General features: G+C 34.1%; 1 protein-coding gene across 1 annotated transcript; it reads left to right on the forward strand.

The window, feature by feature from the left end:
• The first annotated feature begins 13,498 nt into the window (after positions 1–13,498).
• On the forward strand, positions 13,499–17,320 carry LOC127792696 (septum-promoting GTP-binding protein 1). The gene is made up of 6 exons (XM_052323320.1): positions 13,499–14,014; positions 14,618–14,738; positions 14,856–14,952; positions 15,035–15,074; positions 15,879–15,962; positions 16,875–17,320. The coding sequence occupies exons 1-6, from the start codon at positions 13,685–13,687 to the stop codon at positions 17,037–17,039; spliced, it is 837 nt and encodes a 278-aa protein (XP_052179280.1). The 5' UTR covers positions 13,499–13,684; the 3' UTR covers positions 17,040–17,320.
• The last annotated feature ends 1,976 nt before the right edge of the window (positions 17,321–19,296 follow it).

Here is a 19,296-nt window from a genome sequence, read left to right on the forward strand (position 1 = left end):
TGAAATCGACTGATTAAACCAAATAACCAAACTAATCGATAACTGAACATAAACCGTATAAACTGAACTAACTCGAAAAATTGAAAAAAAAAAAAAAAAAAAACCTTAACTTTTTGATAGATAGAAGAAACAGAACTAACCGATTAACAAAAAAAATAAAATGAAAATCAATTGTAACTTCCAGTACGAACTCAAGAAAAGATTTTAAAAAATGACATTGTTTTATACTTCATTCATTTCAGTTAGTTCAGTTATTCCAATAAAGAAAACCAAACCAAAAACTAAAAACTAACCTTCCTAGAAAATATAACCGAACTGAACCGACAAGTTCGGTTGATTTAGTTCAGTAAATTCGGTTAAACTGAATCTTTGCTCTCCCCTATACCCATCTATATATAAATATATTATTTATTCTATTAACCATAGAAGATATAAAAAATAATATATTCTATATTTATATATATATAAATATATGAATATATAGATTTGGAGTTCAAGATGTTTTGCCCTGCCCTACCCTGCCTGCCTTACAAAATCTTATTAAAGAATAGGTTCAAGACACCCATCCCTACCAAGGTAAGAGACAAGATATGGGGTACTGGAATTCAAGGTTGAGGACGGGAAAGGCTTGCCCCGTCTCCACCCTGCCCCGTTGCCAACCCTAACTTCAATGACTACCTTAGCTTCAAAATTCTACTTGCACTTAACTTAGCCCATAAAAAGATCAATCACAAGCTTAGAGACAAACCAATTTTATTTCGAATCGAATTATCTAATTTAATTAAGATTAGCTCCTAGGATTACAAGATTAAACTTAAGTAAAACTTCGAGGTAAAAGGTGACATAGTGAAATAGACCAAGCCAAAAAGTAAACCCAACATGCACATGTCACTTGTATGATTTCTATTGAGTTGTATGGTTATGTTTATATAGTACACTTAGGGTTAATCTTATGTTAGAGCCTGTGGCCCATGGCCCATTTAGTATTTTGTATATATATGTATGTGTATAGTCTATAAGTTTTAATTAATTAAAAAAAATACATACACAAAGCTAGGGTTCTCTTCCTCTCTAAGTTGCACATGGTATCAGAGTCAAAACACAAACCCTAGCTGTCACTACCCACATCATCGACGACCACCGTCGGTCATGTGGCCTCCGACGGCCGCAGCTTGTCATGTCATTACCATCACTACCCACTATGTTCTCACCACTCGCGCAACTGGTCTACAGCAATTCTCCACCGTCCGGCCACTAATCACACGCACAACCACCACTATTGCATTTGCCGGCCTTCAATCTGTCGACCCCCAGAGGCCCGTCGCCGTTATCGCTGCCATGCGACAGCTCTCTCGCACTATTTTTGCTTCGATCTCTCTCTCAAGTGCTTCGATCGCAACGTTGTCTTCACCATTGGACTCGCCTCCTTCCGTCTATCCTAGTCCCAGTGGTTTCATCGTCATCCACTACTACTGGTCACCAGCCTCCTTCATTTTTCGTCGCTCCAGCACGCCGCTTCATTCTCTGTGTTTTTTCTGGATCATCTGACCTTTCTTTTGGCTTATTTAACCCCTTTTTGTCTCAAATCTGTTAATCTTGTAGGGATCCCTTTCATCCAACATGGATGGTACAAGTAAATCTGGCACCTTCTCTGGTATTCTATCTTCCTCTCCAGCCATTGCTATTGAGAAGTTAATGGGCAGTTCCAATTATATCTCATGGTCCAAAGCAGTTAAACTATGGTGTATGGGTAAAGGTTTACAAGATCATCTAACTATCAAGGCTGAGAATGTGACCACAAACAAAACTGAGTGGCAAAGAGTTGATGCTCTATTGTGCAATCTCCTGTGGCAATCAATTGATCCTTCTTTTCATCCGATCTATACTAATTATACCATGTGTTGTGAATTGTAGGCTCAGGCCAACGCACTATATTAACATTCAATGTCTATATTTAATGGTGTCTAATCTGCTTAGTTTACGATAGCAGGGTCTGACTCTTCATGATTTTCTTAGTCAGATGGCCTCTATTAAAGCTTAATTTAACTCCTTGTTACCTGCTAGTAAGACCGCTGCAGAGGATCTAGCTCAGCGTGATAAGTTCTTCATGGTGTGTACTCTTGCTGCCATTGGTCCTGAGCTTGCTCCTATTCATGATTAGATTCTTGCTAGTCCTATAGATTAAGTATATTCTCATCTTCTTCGGGTTTCATCTGTTTCTACAACGCCTACCTTTTCCACAGGTGATCATTAAGTTATGGCTTCACAGGTTCAGAGTAGTGGAGAACAGGGAAGAGATCGTGGTAATCGGGGTAAACGCCCCAAGTGCAACTACTATCACAAGTGGGGGCATACTAAGGAACAATGTTATAAGTTGCATGGTCACCCTCCTTGTGTTAATGTTGCTCATGTTGATGGTTCTCGATCTGAGTCATTTGATGGTCATCCACTATAATCTGTCATTCTCACTAGGGCTGATTATGATAAGTATCTCAAGTGTAAGACGTCTCAACAATCCTCATCCATAGTTACTTCTATCGCTTACTATGGTGACTCCACTCCCTGTCTCACTCAGTAATCCTCTTTAGGACCGTGGGTCTTAGACTTAGGTGTTTCTAACCATATCTCTGGTAATCCCCATTTGTTCTCTCCTTTTACTAATTCTATTTCTTTAGCTTCTATAACATTAGCTAATAGGTCCAAAGCGGTTGCTAAAGTTGTTGGCACTACTAAACCTTTACCTTCTCTGCCTTTAAATTCTATCCTTTATCTTCCTTATTGTCCCTTTAATTTTGTCTCTATTAATAAACTTACGCGTGCCTTAAATTGTTCTATCACCTTTAATGACCATTTTGTTACTATCCAAGATCGCGGTAAGGGATAGATGATTATCGGATGTGAGTCACAGGGTCTCTATCATCTCAACCTTCCTGCATCTCCTGTTGCTTGCGCAATGACTCAGTCTCATACTCTTATCCATAATCGTTTGGGACATCCCAATTTTTCATCGACGATTATTCTCGTTGCACGTGGTTATATTTAATGAAAAATTGTTCTAAGTTATTCTCAATTTTTTAATTCTTTTGTGCTGAAATCAAAAGGCAATTTCATACTTATGTTCAAGTATTGCGTAGTGATAATGCCCCTGAGTATTTTTTTGTTCCCTTTACTACCTTTATGTCTTCTCAGGGGATCTTGCATCAGTCATCTTGTGCCTATACACCACAGCAGAATAGGGCTATTGAGCGTAAAAATAGACATTTGATTGAAATTGCTCACACTCTTCTTCTACATTATCATGTCCCCATTTGCTTTTGGGTTAATGCTATCCTCACTTCTTGATATCTCATTAACAGGATGTCCTCCTCAATTCTTCAACACCAGATTCCTCACTCTTTCTTGTTTCCTGATCAACCATTATATCTTCTTTCTCCCCGTGTCTTTGGTTGCACCTGCTCTGTCCATAACCTATCTCCTGGTCAAGATAAATTATCTGCTCGGTCCATCAAGTGCATTTTCTTGGTTACTCTCGCCTTCAGAAGAGTTATCAATGTTATTCTCCTGACACCCACTGCTATTTTCTTTCAGCTAATGTTACCTTCTTTGAGTCATCCCCTTTCTACTATTCATCTTATTCCGAGTGTCAACCCATTTCTGAGGCAATCCATTTTCCCTCGAGTCCTTCTGCTCTTATTCTCCCTATTCCTTTTTCTACCCTATTGTAGGTTTATCATCGGCGTCATCAGCCTCGGTCTCATCCCGGTGGAGATGTTGTTACTAAGCCTTCTCTAGTGTCTCCTACTACTTCAGCAACTCTTGTTACCTCACATCCTGCTCCAGTCTCTCCACTTATTGCTGGCCTACCTTCTGAGGATCCGCTTCCTATTGTCCTTCGGAAAGGTACTCATTTTTCTTGCAATCCTCACCCCATTTATAATTTTCTTAGCTATCACCGTCTCTCATCTCCTTTTTGTGCTTTTGTGTCTTTCTTATCCTCTATTTCTATACCTAAAAATGTTAGTGAGGCACTTTCTGATCTGGGGTGGCGGCAAGCATTGGTCGATGAGATAACTGCTTTGTATTCCAATGGTACTTGGGATTTGGTTCTTTTACCCCCAGGGAAATCTTTTGTCGAATGTCGGTGGATCCATACTGTCAAGGTTGGTCCTAATGGGCAAGTTGACAGCCTTAAGTCCCATTTGATGGCCAAGGGATATACTCAGGTTTATGGTTTTGACTATGGTGACACTTTTTCTGTAACATCCCGCTCGAGCGATAGGAAGAACCGGAACAACTTACCCTGATGGGCCTACGTGAACTTCCCAGGGGGGTCACCAATCCCTGGATTACCCCAGGTTAAGCACGCTTAACTTGGGAGTTCTTTGCCAACATTCAGCCCAAAAGGTATCTAGCTGGTGTTGTTTCCTTCCTTACACTATCCTCGATATATACTAACTTCTCTGAGCTCTTGGGGTATTACATTCTCCCCCCCTTGAGCACATGATGTCCTCGTCATGCGACCTTACAACCAGTCCCAGATCTCCCCCCGATGCATGGCCGATGTGGGATTCGCTTAAGGTGCTTACACGCACCCCCCTCGGGGACTCAGCCTCCTCGCTGAGGTTTGCCCCACCACCGCGCTCAGAGGCTCGAGGGTCGGCTCTGATACCACCTGTAACGACCCGATCGAGCGATAGGAATGACCGGAACAACTTACCTTGATGGGCCTACGCGAACTTCCCAGGGGGGTCACCCATCCCTGGATTACCCCAAGTTAAACACGTTTAACTTGGGAGTTCTTTGCCAACATTCAGCCCAAAAGGTATCCAGCTGGTGTTGTTTCCTTTCTTACACTATCCTCGATAAATACTAACTTCTCTAGGCTCTCGGGATATTACATTCTCTCCTCCTTACAAAAATTTCATCCTCGAAATTTGATCATTCCTCACTCATTCTAACTATAGGGTCTTCAAACAGGTATGGATAGGAAGGACAGAAAAGATAAAAATCATTCAAGAAAGAATTAAGGAAGCTCAGAGTCGCCAGAAGTCCTACGCAGATACAAGAAGAAGGAAATTAGAGTTTCAAGTAGGCGACAAAGTATACCTGAAGATATCTCCACTAAGGATGGTGACTAGAAGCAACAAGAAAAAGGGCAAGTTAAACCCTCGATATATAGGGCCATACCGATCGAGCGATAGGAAGGACCAGAACAACTTACCCTGATGGGCCTTCGCGAACTTCCCAGGGGGGTTACCCATCCCTGGATTACCCCAAGTTAAGCACGCTTAACTTGGGAGTTCTTTGCCAACATTCAGCCTAAAAGGTATCCAGTTGGTATTGTTTCCTTTCTTACACTATCCTCGATATATACTAACTTCTCTGGGCTCTCGGGGTATTACATTCTCCCCCCCTTAAGCACATGACGTCCCCGTCATGCGACCTTACAACCGGTCCCAGATCTCCCCCCATTGCATGGCCGATGTGGGATTTGCCTAAGGTGCCTACACGCACCCCCCATAAGGCCCTACACACACCCCTTTCGGGACTCAGCCTCCTCGCTGAGGTTTGCCCCACCATCGCGCTCAGAGGCTCGGGGGTCGGCTCTGATACCACCTGTAACATCCCGCTCGAGCGATAGGAAGAACCTGAACAACTTACCCTAATGGGCCTACGTGAACTTTCCAGGGGGGTCACCAATCCCTGGATTACCCCAGGTTAAGCATGCTTAACTTGGGAGTTCTTTGCCAACATTCAGCCCAAAAGGTATCCAGCTGGTGTTGTTTCCTTCCTTACACTATCCTCGATATATACTAACTTTTTTGGGCTCTTGGGGTATTACATTCTCCCCCCTTGAGCACATGATGTCCTTGTCATGCGACCTTACAACCGGTCCCAGATCTCCCCCCGATGCATGGCCAATGTGGGATTCGCCTAAGGTGCTTACACGCACCCCCCCTCGGGGACTCAGCCTCCTCGCTGAGGTTTGCCCCACCACCGCGCTCAGAAGCTCGAGGGTCGGCTCTGATACCACCTATAATGACCCGATCGAGCGATAGGAATGACCGGAATAACTTACCCTGATGGGCCTACGCGAACTTCCCAGGGGGGTCACCCATCCCTGGATTACCCCAGGTTAAGCACGCTTAACTTGGGAGTTCTTTGCCAACATTCAGCCCAAAAGATATCCAGCTGGTGTTGTTTCCTTTCTTACACTATCCTCGATATATACTAACTTCTCTGGGCTCTCGGGGTATTACATTTTCCCCTATTGCTAAGATGTCCTCTATACATCTGTTTCTCTCGATGGCAGATATGCGCCACTGGCATTATATCAGCTAGACATTTAGAATGCATTCTTACATGGTGACCTTTAGAAGGAGATTTATATGGAGCAACCTCCTAGGTTTGTTGCTCAGGGAAAGTTTGGGCTAGTTTGCAAACTCTGTCGCTCACTATATGGGTTGAAACAGTTTCCTCGAGCCTGGTTTAGTCACTTCAGTGTTGTCATTTAGGACTTTGGTATGACTCGTAGTGAGTCTGATTATTCGATTTTTTACAAACACACATCACATGGGAGGTGTATATACTTGGTTGTCTATGTGAATGATATTGTTATTATAGGTAATGATCAGGATGGTATTGTTCAGTTGAAGAAACGTCTTTTCCATCATTTTCAGACTAAGGATTTGGGGTTACTTAAGTACTTTTCTTGGCATAGAAGTTGCTTGGTCCAGTTCTGGTGTTATTATCTCTCAACGAAAGTATATGTTAGACATTCTAGAAGAAACTGGGATGCTTGATTGTAAACCTATATGTAACATCCCACATCGAGCGATAGGAAGGACCGGAACAACTTACCCTGATGGGCCTACACGAACTTCCCAGGGGGTCACCCATCATTGGATTGCCCCAGGTCAAGCACGCTTAACTTGGGAGTTCTTTGCCAACATTCAGCCCAAAAGGTATCCAGCTGGTATTGTTTCCTTTCTTACACTATCCTCGATATATACCAACTTCTCTGGGCTCTCGGGGTATTACATTCTCCCCCCCTTGAGCACATGACGTCCTCGTCATGCGACCTTACAACTGGTCCCAGACCTTCTCCCCTTGGGGGCTGCCATCCTAGAAGCCTGCCAGAAGCCGCTCCTTGTACAGGCCCTCGAGCCCCGGCGCCACTCCCCGCCCTCATCGGACCGCTTTCGCCAAGGGTCGGCTCTGATACCATTTGTAACATCCCACATCGAGCGATAGGAAGGACCGGAACAACTTACCCTGATGGGCCTACACGAACTTCCCAGGGGGTCACCCATCATTGGATTGCCCCAGGTCAAGCACGCTTAACTTGGGAGTTCTTTGCCAACATTCAGCCCAAAAGGTATCCAGCTGGTGTTGTTTCCTTTCTTACACTATCCTCGATATATACCAACTTCTCTGGGCTCTCGGGGTATTACACTATAGATTCCCCTATGGACCCTAATGTAAAGCTCTTACCAGAATAGGAGGAGCCTCTTGCAGATCCTAGGAGATACCGCAGGCTAGTCGGAAAAACTTAATTATCTCACTATCACTCAACCTGACATTTCTTTCTAAATTAGTGTTGTCAGTCAATTTTTACGATCTCCTTGCGATAGCCACTTGGATGCGATAGTCCAAATTCTCAGGTATATTAAGGGAGCCCAAGTAAAGGACTATTGTATGAGGACATAGGTCATACTCAAATAGTCAGATATTCTGACGTTAATTGGGCAGGTTCTCCCTCTGATAGACAGTCTACTTCAGGATATTGTGTTCTAGTTGGAGGAAACCTGATATCTTGGAAGAGTAAGAAACAGGAGGTTGTTGCAAGGTCGAGTGCAAAAGCAGAATATCATGCTATGACCTTAGCAACGTGTGAATTTATTTGGCTAAAACAATTACTTTAAGATCTCAAGTTTGGGGAGATATCACATATGAGATTAATTTGTGACAATCAAGTTACATTACATATTGCCTCCAATCCAATCTTTCATGAGAGAACCAAATATATCGAGATAGATTGTCACTTCATCCGAGAGAATATTTTATCCAACTATATTACCACAAATTTTATCAATTCCAATTACTAGTTAAAAGATGTCCTCACTAAGGTTGCGTTCTCTTTACTGTTTTCAAGTCATTTTTAGTTTTCAGTTTTTTAAAATATTGAAAACGCGTTCTCTTTGCTATTTTTAAAAATACATTTTTGAAAACAAAAAAAAAATTATAAAGAAAACTCAAAACAAGTGTTTTCATCCAAAACAAACTCTAAACTCAAAACACATTTATTTATTTATTTATTCATATTTTATTATTGTAATGGGAAAAAATATTACAAAATTCATTAACTTTAAAATATATATATATATTTTTTAATAATATATTAACATTAAATATTTATAATTTACTTAATAATCAAATTTATTAAATAAAATATCATTAAAATATATTTTCAAAATTTCAAAGAGAACTCGTTTTCTAATTTTCTATTTTGAAAAATAGTTTTTCAAAATGATAAAGAGAATACGTTTTTCAATTTTCTAAAAACAGACTAACAAAACAAAAAACTAAAAATGAATTCAAAACTCAAAACTAAAAATTGAAAAGCAAAGAGAGCGCAGCCTAAGTCTCTCAATGGTCCTCGAATTAAGCATATTTGTAGCAAGCTCAGTGCATATGACATATATGCTCCAACTTGAGGGGAAGTGTTGAGTTGTATAGTTATGGTTATATAATACACCTAGGGTTAATCTTATATTAGAGCTTATAGTCCATAGTCCGTTTAGTATTTTATATATATATATATATATATGTAAGTGTATAGTCTATAAATTTTAATTAATTAAAAAAATACATACACAAAACTAGGGTTCTCTTCCTCACTAAGTTGCACAATTTTCAAATATATAAATTAATTAGTTTTGTTTATCATTAAAAGTCTGGCAAAGCATTTTGTCAGCTTGTCCCACTACTCCCACATGGGCACAAGAAATAAATAAAATGCAAAATAAGAGTGCCTTTCAGATAAAGTAGGGTTAATTTTAAATAAAATTATTATAAATTTTATGTGATGTTATGTTAATTTGTAAAAAATAATTTATAAAATAGTAAATAAAATAAAAAAGACATAAAATCGGTGATGACACTTTTCTATTTTTAAAATTGTTTAAAAATAATTTCCAATAAAAAATTATTCAAAAACTTTTTAAAATTGTCAATGATATCTTCACCTAGCGATGGACAAGTTAGAACACTAAAATATTTTTTCTAAAAGTAAAGTGATGCTCCTACCTAACTTTTATGTAAAAAATAATATCATATTACATAGTAGTAATAGTTTAATATTTATTGCACGAATTTAAAATTCAAAACAAACCATCAAACACAAAAATTTTACGTAAAAAAATCTAAATTGGTAACATTCATAGGCAAAAAAAATGAAATATCATTACGATGATATTGCTACAGTAATTCCAGTGTGTTGGGTACCTATTTATAAACCAATTGTTCATCTATAGATGTATACAAAAAAAAAGTAATTTGTATAAATCTTTCTAATCAGAAGATGAGTTAAAAAATAAATTTTTAATTATAAATGTGTCTCAATCATAATTAAATTTGAATTTTGAATCACAATTATAATATTTATAACATATGTTTAATAGTGGTTATTTAATTAACTATTTTATATAAATTTTTTACGTAAATTTGATTTATTAGGTAAGGAAAAGTGGTTAGCTACTTGAATTAATGTTGAATTTGGAACCTTTTCCATTACGCTTACTATTTGGTATGCTTTTTGCCTATTTCTCTTTAAAATAAGGGAATTGTTATTTAAATATTTAAATTTGAGATGATAATTTTTTTTAGTATGAGAAACTCGAGGGATTTTTGATCAACGCACAATCTTTGATTGGGATCATTTCACTTTCTTTAAAACTCACGATCTGCTATGTCCTAAGTTTGAGCGATCAAACAGATAACTTGTGAGAGCTTATTCTCTTGAATAGACAGAATATAAATATATAAGATATTAATAAAAAATATTAATTAAATCTCAAACTCAAGTGCTTAAATAATTTTTTCCTTCAAATAATTTAATGATAAATTTTATCATTTTTAAGTATAAAAAAATTTTAAAAATTGGAGTTGGTAGAGGCACCAATATTTTGTACCCCTCGTTTACGTTGTTTCTTTGAAATCTGCCACGTGTATAGGGAAAACCAACAAACGAACAAGCATAATGTTATTTTATAGGTAGAAGGAAATTTATCACTTCGATGTCTAATTCAGATATAGAATGATAGTTATAAAATAAGAGAGCCTAAGATTGTAAATTCCAATGCTTACTCTATGAAAAGATTCTCTTCTATATTTAATAGTTTAGAGATAATTATTAATTTAAAATTAAATTTTTTATTAGACAATAGCCAACAGTTATTCCAGACAATTTTTTAAAAATTTGATTCTTATTCTCATCCCTTTCTTAAGATTTAGGAGAAGAAATTAATTCTAAATTTATTAGAATTTATGATTTATAAATTATCCCGAATCATGAGTTTATCGTTTAATTTTAAGAGAGAATATTGGTCGACTTTGTTATTGAACATATAATTAAAAAAGTAATTAATGTAATTTTAAATGTTATTTAAAAAGAAGAAATGAAATTTTTTGTTCTCTCTTATTTCAATTAGAGGTGTGTAATCAGTTTGGACGAGACCGAATCAAGATGTGGACAATAAAACTTTCAATTGAAAGATTAAAGACCAGATTGAACTAACATAATTTGATCCGATTCAAATTGGTCTAATATATATATTTTGGTTTTCGTTTGAGACCAAGATCAAATCGAATCGAACTAAGATTAGATCAAAATCAAAAATTACCATTTTTCAAACTAAAGATCGAATAGATTCAATTCAACTTTCTAATTCAAATTAAAATGTGTACACTCACCCCTAAATTGAACTCTACAACTTTAGGCTCTTTGGCTACTTTTTATGGGTTTTCTTTTCTTGAGAAAATGGGCCATTGGGGCTGGGAAAAGGGGGGTGGGGCTAAGGAATTTCTTTGTTTACACAGCTTTTCCTTCTTTGTTCCACAAAGGGGCTTAATCTCTGATCTAGATCCACCAATCAGATTTTCACAATTTATTATTCTTTAGTCTTTACAATTTTCAATTTGTTAGGACAAAAATGATAATATAAAAAATACTTAACAATTCGAACATAATATTAGAGTAGGTATTTGGATTAATTATGTACTAAAATCGCGTCACGCTTGAGGACACGAGAGTAAAAATAATAATAAAAATAATAAAATTTTACACTCTAACTAATAGTTTAAATTTTTAGATCATATAGTAGTTGATGACTCAACACAAACTTAGATCAAATTTTAATCTTATTGCTTTTATTTGTGACTCCAATGATATGAGCTTTCTCCATTTCGTTTTTATTGTGACTTATATCATACTTCATCATGCTTGGCATATATTGCATATTAGATGATCGATAACCAAACTTTTGATACCACTTGTTGAAAGGAAAAAAAATAAGATGAGAAAAAATACAAAATGATCCAATCACACTCAAATACAAGAAATTTTTACGTAAAAAACCCAAAAAAGAAAAAAACAATAGCAATCAGGACGATAGAGAAAAATATCACTATATAGTAAAGTCTATAACTATAAAACCTAATATTATCTCTCTACACCCAAGTCTCAATTACACCTAATTCCTAGCTTTCACTGGTCTCTCACAAGTGATTTGCTCTCCTTGAATAACAAGTCAAATATCCTATTTATAGACTAGTTTCCTTGTTCGCCAAAATTAAAATTTTCTTGCTTAATAGCAATTAACAACTAACTATAAAATAGGATTACAAACTAAACAAAAAAATAATATTAGGAATCAAAAATAATCTTTAAAACTAATTAGGATTTCTGGCTGAAAATCCTAACAGTTTCTAATAAAACTTTCTCTATCTCATTTACTCTTTTCGTATGAAATATCAATCTATCATTATATAAGTTTCTTATTTTGGTCAAATTAGACCCACCATAAATCTTCAACCCTTAAAAGTTAACCTAATTAAGGTGGTCATACATTCATCTCGACAATTGGTCTAATTCAATCCGATTAGATCGTGCAAATTTGAGTAGTTGTTTTCAACTAAGATTAGTTTAGATTTTATTTCTTTGGATTCGATCAATATTGCATGAGTTGAGTCGAGGCACTTTCACTTGCATAAATTATAACCCAATCCATAATTAAGTTGTACTTCCTCTATTTTTTGTGATTCAAAATGATTAACTCTAAATGTAAATGTTGAAATCTTATCATAATCAATTGGCATCAAGATGAAAAGAAAATAAAGTTGATCCGAAACCCTCAAATCATGAAAGCATCAACTCATATGTTAATTTGTAGAGTCACGATCACCACTATTTAGACAAAGTATAATTCGATTTGTATTGTGTGAGTTAGTGTGTACATGAATTCATAGACAAACTAATCCAACATCCCTTTCTTTATAAATTAAAAAACCCTAATTCTAGAAAATCATGGTCGACACCTCATTAAGGGTGAGGTCACACGCATACTTTTGTACTTTATTTGATTTATGTAACTCATGCATCATTACATACATACTCTCCATAAATTTATTTATTTTTTATAAATAAAAAAATATATTAAATAACTTTTGACCCCACTTTTTCACCTTCTCTAGAGCATGCTTCTTCTTTCTTTTCCTCTTAATTAAGCTCGAACTTAGACTTTCCAAGTATACCTCCAACACTTGAGTTATCCGAAATATCAGATTATATTCGTTATACAAGGATGATATGTTACTTGTGTTAGTAGGGAGTGTGAGTCTTGTGCCTTCTTCTCTCAATTTGTCTATATTGGGCAACAACATATAAGTTTCGATCTATAGTAATTATACATTATTTCTAGATAATTTATATTTATTATATATTATTTTTAATTTTAAAATAATTTTATTCATTAAAAAAATATTACAATATATTTATCGACTAATAAAATATTTTTAAATTAAAAATAAAATATAATAAATATATAATATCTAAAAATAAAATTACATTCAATCTGCACTTACGGTTTGGAATATAAAATATTTTAATGTCTCGTAATAAAATATATATAAATAAAGAATTATTAGTAACAATTAAAACTTTTTATAATTCGTTATTATTTATTTATTTATTTATTTATTATATTAAAGGATAATGACAATGATATTTTATCGTTAATTAAAAAAATAGACACGTGGCATGGTTATCTTAAGTCACGTGGCACTGGTCACGATTAGATATATATGTATATATTATAATATATATATTTCTAGGGCTGCCGGCCTTACAGGATGCCTGCGCTTTATACAAGTGGACAAAGTCCCATCGCTTTGACAACCTCATTCACCAAACCACCCTCGTTCGAAATGACCAAACTACCCCCAGTCCCCCATATATCCCAATTCCCCTTCGCCACTTCAATTGACCCTATGTCCGAACCCGCCCGGAAAGCCGGCACCTTGGACCGCTTCGATGTCCCCAATGATATTCCGGTCAACAACCCCACCATGCTCATCTTCCTCCTCGCTTTATCCCATTCTGCTCCACAACCTATAACCTATTTCCATGGCTGAGAACCTCCGCGGAGCCGCCGGCAAGATGACGCAGCTCTGCCGGAGCATCGTCCGGGTCAACGTCCGGCGGAGCTTCCTCGAGCGGGTCTCGGTTTTCCGGCAGTTTTTCCGTTTTATTTGGGACCGGATTCTCGTTTGCTCCGTTGGGAAGCCGGCAAGGTACCGGCGCTTGTCTCGCAGACCGTCTTCTCCGGCTGAGGGCGCCTGCCCCGAGCTGGGCCCCGACGACCCGGCGAGTAGCGGGTATGACACCGACTCGGATTTGGTGACTCTGAAGATCAGCTTACTGGGCGATTGCCAAATTGGGAAGACAAGCTTTGTGGTAAAGATATTTCAATAATTTTTATTTTTTCTATTTTAATTTTAATTTGATATTTTTATTATTTTTAAGGTAAAACATGAGATGGGTATCCATTATTTTCTTTAATTTAATTTAATTTTAATTTTTTTTTGTTATTTTGAATGTGAAATATGAGTTGAGTATCCATTATTTTCGTTACTTTAATTTTATTTTAATTTCTTTTTTGTTATTTTGAATGTGAAATATGAGATGGGTATCCATTATTTTCGTTACTTTAATTTAATTTTAATTGTTTTTAGTATTTTGAAGGTGAAATATGAGATGGGTATCCATTATTTGCGTTACTTTAATTGTATTTGTTAATTTGAAGGTGAAATATGAGATGGGTATCCATTATTTTGTTACTTTAATTTTATTTGTTATTTTGAAGGTGAAATATGAGATAGGTATCCATTATTTTCGTTACTTTAATTTTATTTTAATTTTATTTGTTATTTTGAAGGTGAAATATGAGATGGGTATCCATTATTTGCGTTACTTTAATTTTATTTGTTAATTTGAAGGTGAAATTTGAGATGGGTATCCATTATTTTGGTTATTTTAATTTTTGTTGTTATTTTGAAGGTGAAATATGTTGGGGACGAGCAAGAAAACAGGAGCCTAGAGATGAAAGGAGTGTCTCTAATGGACAAAACATTAGTTGTTAGTGGTGCAAGAATTGCTTTCAGACTATGGGATGTGGGAGGTGGGTGGTTTACCATTTATTATGTATTATTTAAGTAATGTCCCTAGCTAGGGTTCATAATTATGTCCCTAGGGTTCATAATTAATTCCTTATCTTTGTTGCAATTGTCTGGATTAGGTGACCGGACATCACTGGATCAAGTCCCTATTGCTTGCAAAGATGCAGTGGCAATCTTGTTCATGTTTGATCTTACCAGCCGATTTACTCTAAACAGGTTTTTTTCTTTCTTCATTCTCTTCGATTCAGTTCGGTTGGGTTCAATTCTGAAAAATTATGTGATTTCTGGTTAATTGCAGTGTTATTGGATGGTACAATGAAGCAAGGAAGTGGAATCAGGTATCAATAATTTTAGGATTATTCCAGTTAATGAGACTAAAATTTGTGATTATTGTTGTTTTAATAGAATAATTTTAGTGGGTTTAATGCTAATTTGATAAATTATTTTTAAATTTTAATTTTCAAAACACCTTCTGTGTGCCCGCACATCGATCTTTTATTATAAATAAATTTTTCATAAAACAAACACTCAAAACGTTTATAATTTTATCGTAAAATATATCTCGAGTCTCATAATAAAAAAATTAAAAAAAATAATTTTAATCAATTTGATAAGAATATTATTATTTATAATATGAATACTTGATTATTCACTAAATAAAACTTAAAAAGGATCATGATTATCGTTCATCACCTCTCCCAATCATTTAGACTTTTGATGTGGATGTGGATATTTCATATTTTGATGAGATTTTGAGGGAAGAGTTATATTCTGCATGTGTATATGTATAAATAAATAATAATAAATATGGGGGGACGTTCATTTTAATTGATGGGACATGCTGCCAGTGGATAATTATTGATCATTAATTAGTATATATTAATGATACAATCATATGATAGAGATTCAGAAGCACTTCTGTGTTACCTTACAATTATGAAGGACAAAACAGATGTCGAGTTCCTTTCATCTTTTATCGTATATGTTATCCATATGCTTGTTTTTTAACTCAATCTCGAGTTTAGAATATAAAGTGTAAGGTAATGGTAATTTTTAAGTTAATCTTGTTTTCGAGTGTAGAATATAAGGTGTAGAGTGATAATAAAACGAGTTAACGATGATTGATTTCGTAATATTTGTAGACGGCAATTCCAATATTGATTGGAACCAAGTTCGACGATTTTGTTCGACTTCCACCCGACTTGCAGTGGACTATTGTGACCCAGGTAATAACTCGAAATAATATTTTTGGTAAGAATAGTGCCAATCGAGAAGAAAATGAGAGAGACTAGACTAAAATGAAATAATTAATCAAAAAAAAAGATAGAGACAGACTCGATAAAATTTTGAGAAAGACATTAAAATTTAATATGAAGTGTATAGAATTAAATGAAGATATGATAAAAGATAGAAATATATGGAAGTCTAAAATTCATGTAGTCGATTTCATATAGTGGGATAAAAGTTGAATATGTTATTATTGTTGTAAATTATTTTAGTGGATATTTATGTAAAAAATAAAAAATAAACTATTACTGTCCAATGTTATCTAATAAACAGGACGACCCCTAACCTTGAAAATATATTTAAGGAAATATTTAAGTCTTGGTGGAAGAACACGTGACTTGACGTGTAAGGGTGGAGAATTAATGTCTTAGGAGACTTTGAAGTCTTTCTTTTTCAGTCTCATGACACGTGTCCATGCTTTTTTCTCTTTTCTTGTCTTTGTCGCTGAAAGTTAGGGGTGACTTTTGATTTAAAAAAAGAAAAAAAAGGTTGGCATTAGTAATATAAGAAAAAGTAAAATTTGCTAAATTGGCCCTCAATTTATCATTTTTTGTCAGTTTGTCATTGATTTTTTGGGTTAAATTAACCCCAATTTTGTTGAAATAGGACAAATTTGAAAAGTTGAGAGGTGATTTTTGAGAAAAGAAATAATTTAGGGACTAAATTGATAAAATCAAAAAGTAAAAGCATATAGTGATTGATATAGTGGTCTAGAATTATTGATTTGACTATCTTAGATGGAAATGGATTAAAAGTTAGAAATTATATGACCGACCCAAGTTAGATAAAGACTTACAATTATCGTTGTTATTGTATTTGTTGTAATATAATTTTGTTTTTTATATATGAAGGCGAGGGCTTATGCACGAGTTATGAATGGAACCTTATTTTTTTCGAGTGCTACCCACAACATCAACGTGAACAAGATATTCAAGTTCATTGCGGCCAAGCTCTTCAACTTGCCTTGGACAATCGAAAGAAATCTCACCCTCGGGGAACCTATCATCGACTTTTAATCATCCATCCATCCATTAATCGTCGATTTGTATATGTACATAACATGATCACACGATACAAAGTGAAAAAAAAAAATTACTCTTTAGTTCTTAATTTTTCATTTTCTAGGGTTTTTGGAAATCCATAAATTTTGGGGGAAAACCTTTGTTGTGTTCTTTTTTTTATTTGCCTTTGCAAGTGACATAGAAGAGTAGAAATGAAGAACAATTGTAACGGCCTCTCATGCACGACAAATTGTATAGGCAAAATATATATTTTAACTCTTGTATTTGTTTTTTTTTTTTTTATTTAGATATTTGAATTTTTTATTTTTTTATTATACCTCTGAATTACTCAAAATGTTAATAGCACATTTGTTTTTTTTTTTTTTTTTAACTACACTCATAAATTATGCTTAATTTACTACTTTTAATAAATTTATCAAAATATGCAACTAATTTGAAATTGCGTGTAATTAAAACAATAAAAGTTTATGAGTGTAATTGATTTAAAAATTATATAATTTAGGAGTGTAATTAAGATAATAAAAAGTTTAAGTGTTTAAATTAAAAAAATGTGTAAATATATAAGTTAAAATATATATTTAGTTAATGTTATATAAATTTTTCATGTAAAATTATTTATAATACTATACATATATAAATACCATTGTTATTTTAATTATGAACTTGCTCTTAGAATCTTAAAATAGGAATGATTGATCGGTACATTTAATTAGAATATAGGAGAGATGATATATATGTAAAGGTAAGCATTCGGTCGGTTCGATGAATTGTTCAAATTAAATATTTTTTAAAAATTAAATTAAACTAATTAAATAGATGTTTAAATCAAAAAAATTGAAAAGAAATCTATAATAATAAAGTGTAAGTAGATAAAAATAATTTAGAAAATAAGTGTTAATTAAACAAAAATAAGTGTTATTTTAGTAAAAATAATATTACACAATTAAGAATAATTTTTACTCGATTAATTTTATAAATAGATTTTAGTTTAAAAATATTATTCGATTAAAATTATTTAATATTCAAGTAGAAATGATATTAACCAATTAAAAATATTTGTTACTCAAGTAAAAATAATATTACTTAATTAAAAAAATTCTCTTAGTCAATTAATAAATCAAGTACAGAAACTAACACAATTCTTTAATAATTATTATTCAATTAAAGCATTCAGTTACTTTATAAGGTACGATTTTATTCGATAACTTTTTAGTTGATTAATAATTCAAGCACAAAGATTTCAATCAATTCAATTATTTTGATTTCTTTTAATAAGAAAATAGAACCGAATCGAAATAATTAAAAAACTCAAATTTAGAAACTAAATTGAACTAAATTATTAATTTTGGCAAGTTGAATTCAGTTATTTCAATTTAGCCAAAACTTTAATCACCCCTACATATATGATACCAAGGATAACGATACCCTTGTGTAATCAAGAAGTTGATGTACAATACGAATGATAATGTACACTAAGAAGAATAATTTACACACTTTATATTGTATAAAATATCATTTGAATGGTATAAAATATTGATATCCTTTAATATCATAACATTTCCTCTTAACGACGTCTTAAATTTTATTCTTTTACATCTTAGAATGGCCTATTTAGTATTGTTGGTTTAAAAAACTCCTGTTACACTACAACAAAAATGATTTGTCGAAGTATCTTTTTTAGAGTATTTTTTATAAAGTATCCTCTAAAATACCATTTTAAGGCACAATCTAAAAAAGTGCCCCAATACAATAACTTTAATGAGACACAACAATTAAGTGCCCTATAAAATACCATTTTAGGGCACAATTTAAAGAATTGCCCCAATAAAATAATTCTAATGAGGTACGACAATGAAATGTCCTAATAGACAAATCTAAGTGTAAATCTAATATGACAGAATTTTTTAAATGCTCCATTAAAATAATTCTAATAAGACACTCTGATGAAGTGCCCTAATAGACAAATCTTAAGTGCCCCCAATAGAATAATTCTAATGAAACTTAGATGTACTATAAAATAAACATAGGCACATATTAATAAGATGATGTGTAGATTAGGTAGTCATGCGTGTGCAAGAAGAAGGAAAAGTTCAGGATTTGAGCTGATGGATAAGATAGAGTTAAGAGAAGGCCTTGTGGGGAATATGAAAAATAAATTTATAGTGATTTTTGAGACATTTTTAAGTGTTGCAACAAACTTAAATTTATAATTATTTTTGAGACATTTGTAAGTGCCTCAATACGTTTTTAG

Source organism: Diospyros lotus, chromosome 15 (genome assembly GCF_014633365.1).
Source record: "Diospyros lotus cultivar Yz01 chromosome 15, ASM1463336v1, whole genome shotgun sequence".
In the NCBI taxonomy this organism is placed as follows: domain Eukaryota; kingdom Viridiplantae; phylum Streptophyta; class Magnoliopsida; order Ericales; family Ebenaceae; genus Diospyros; species Diospyros lotus.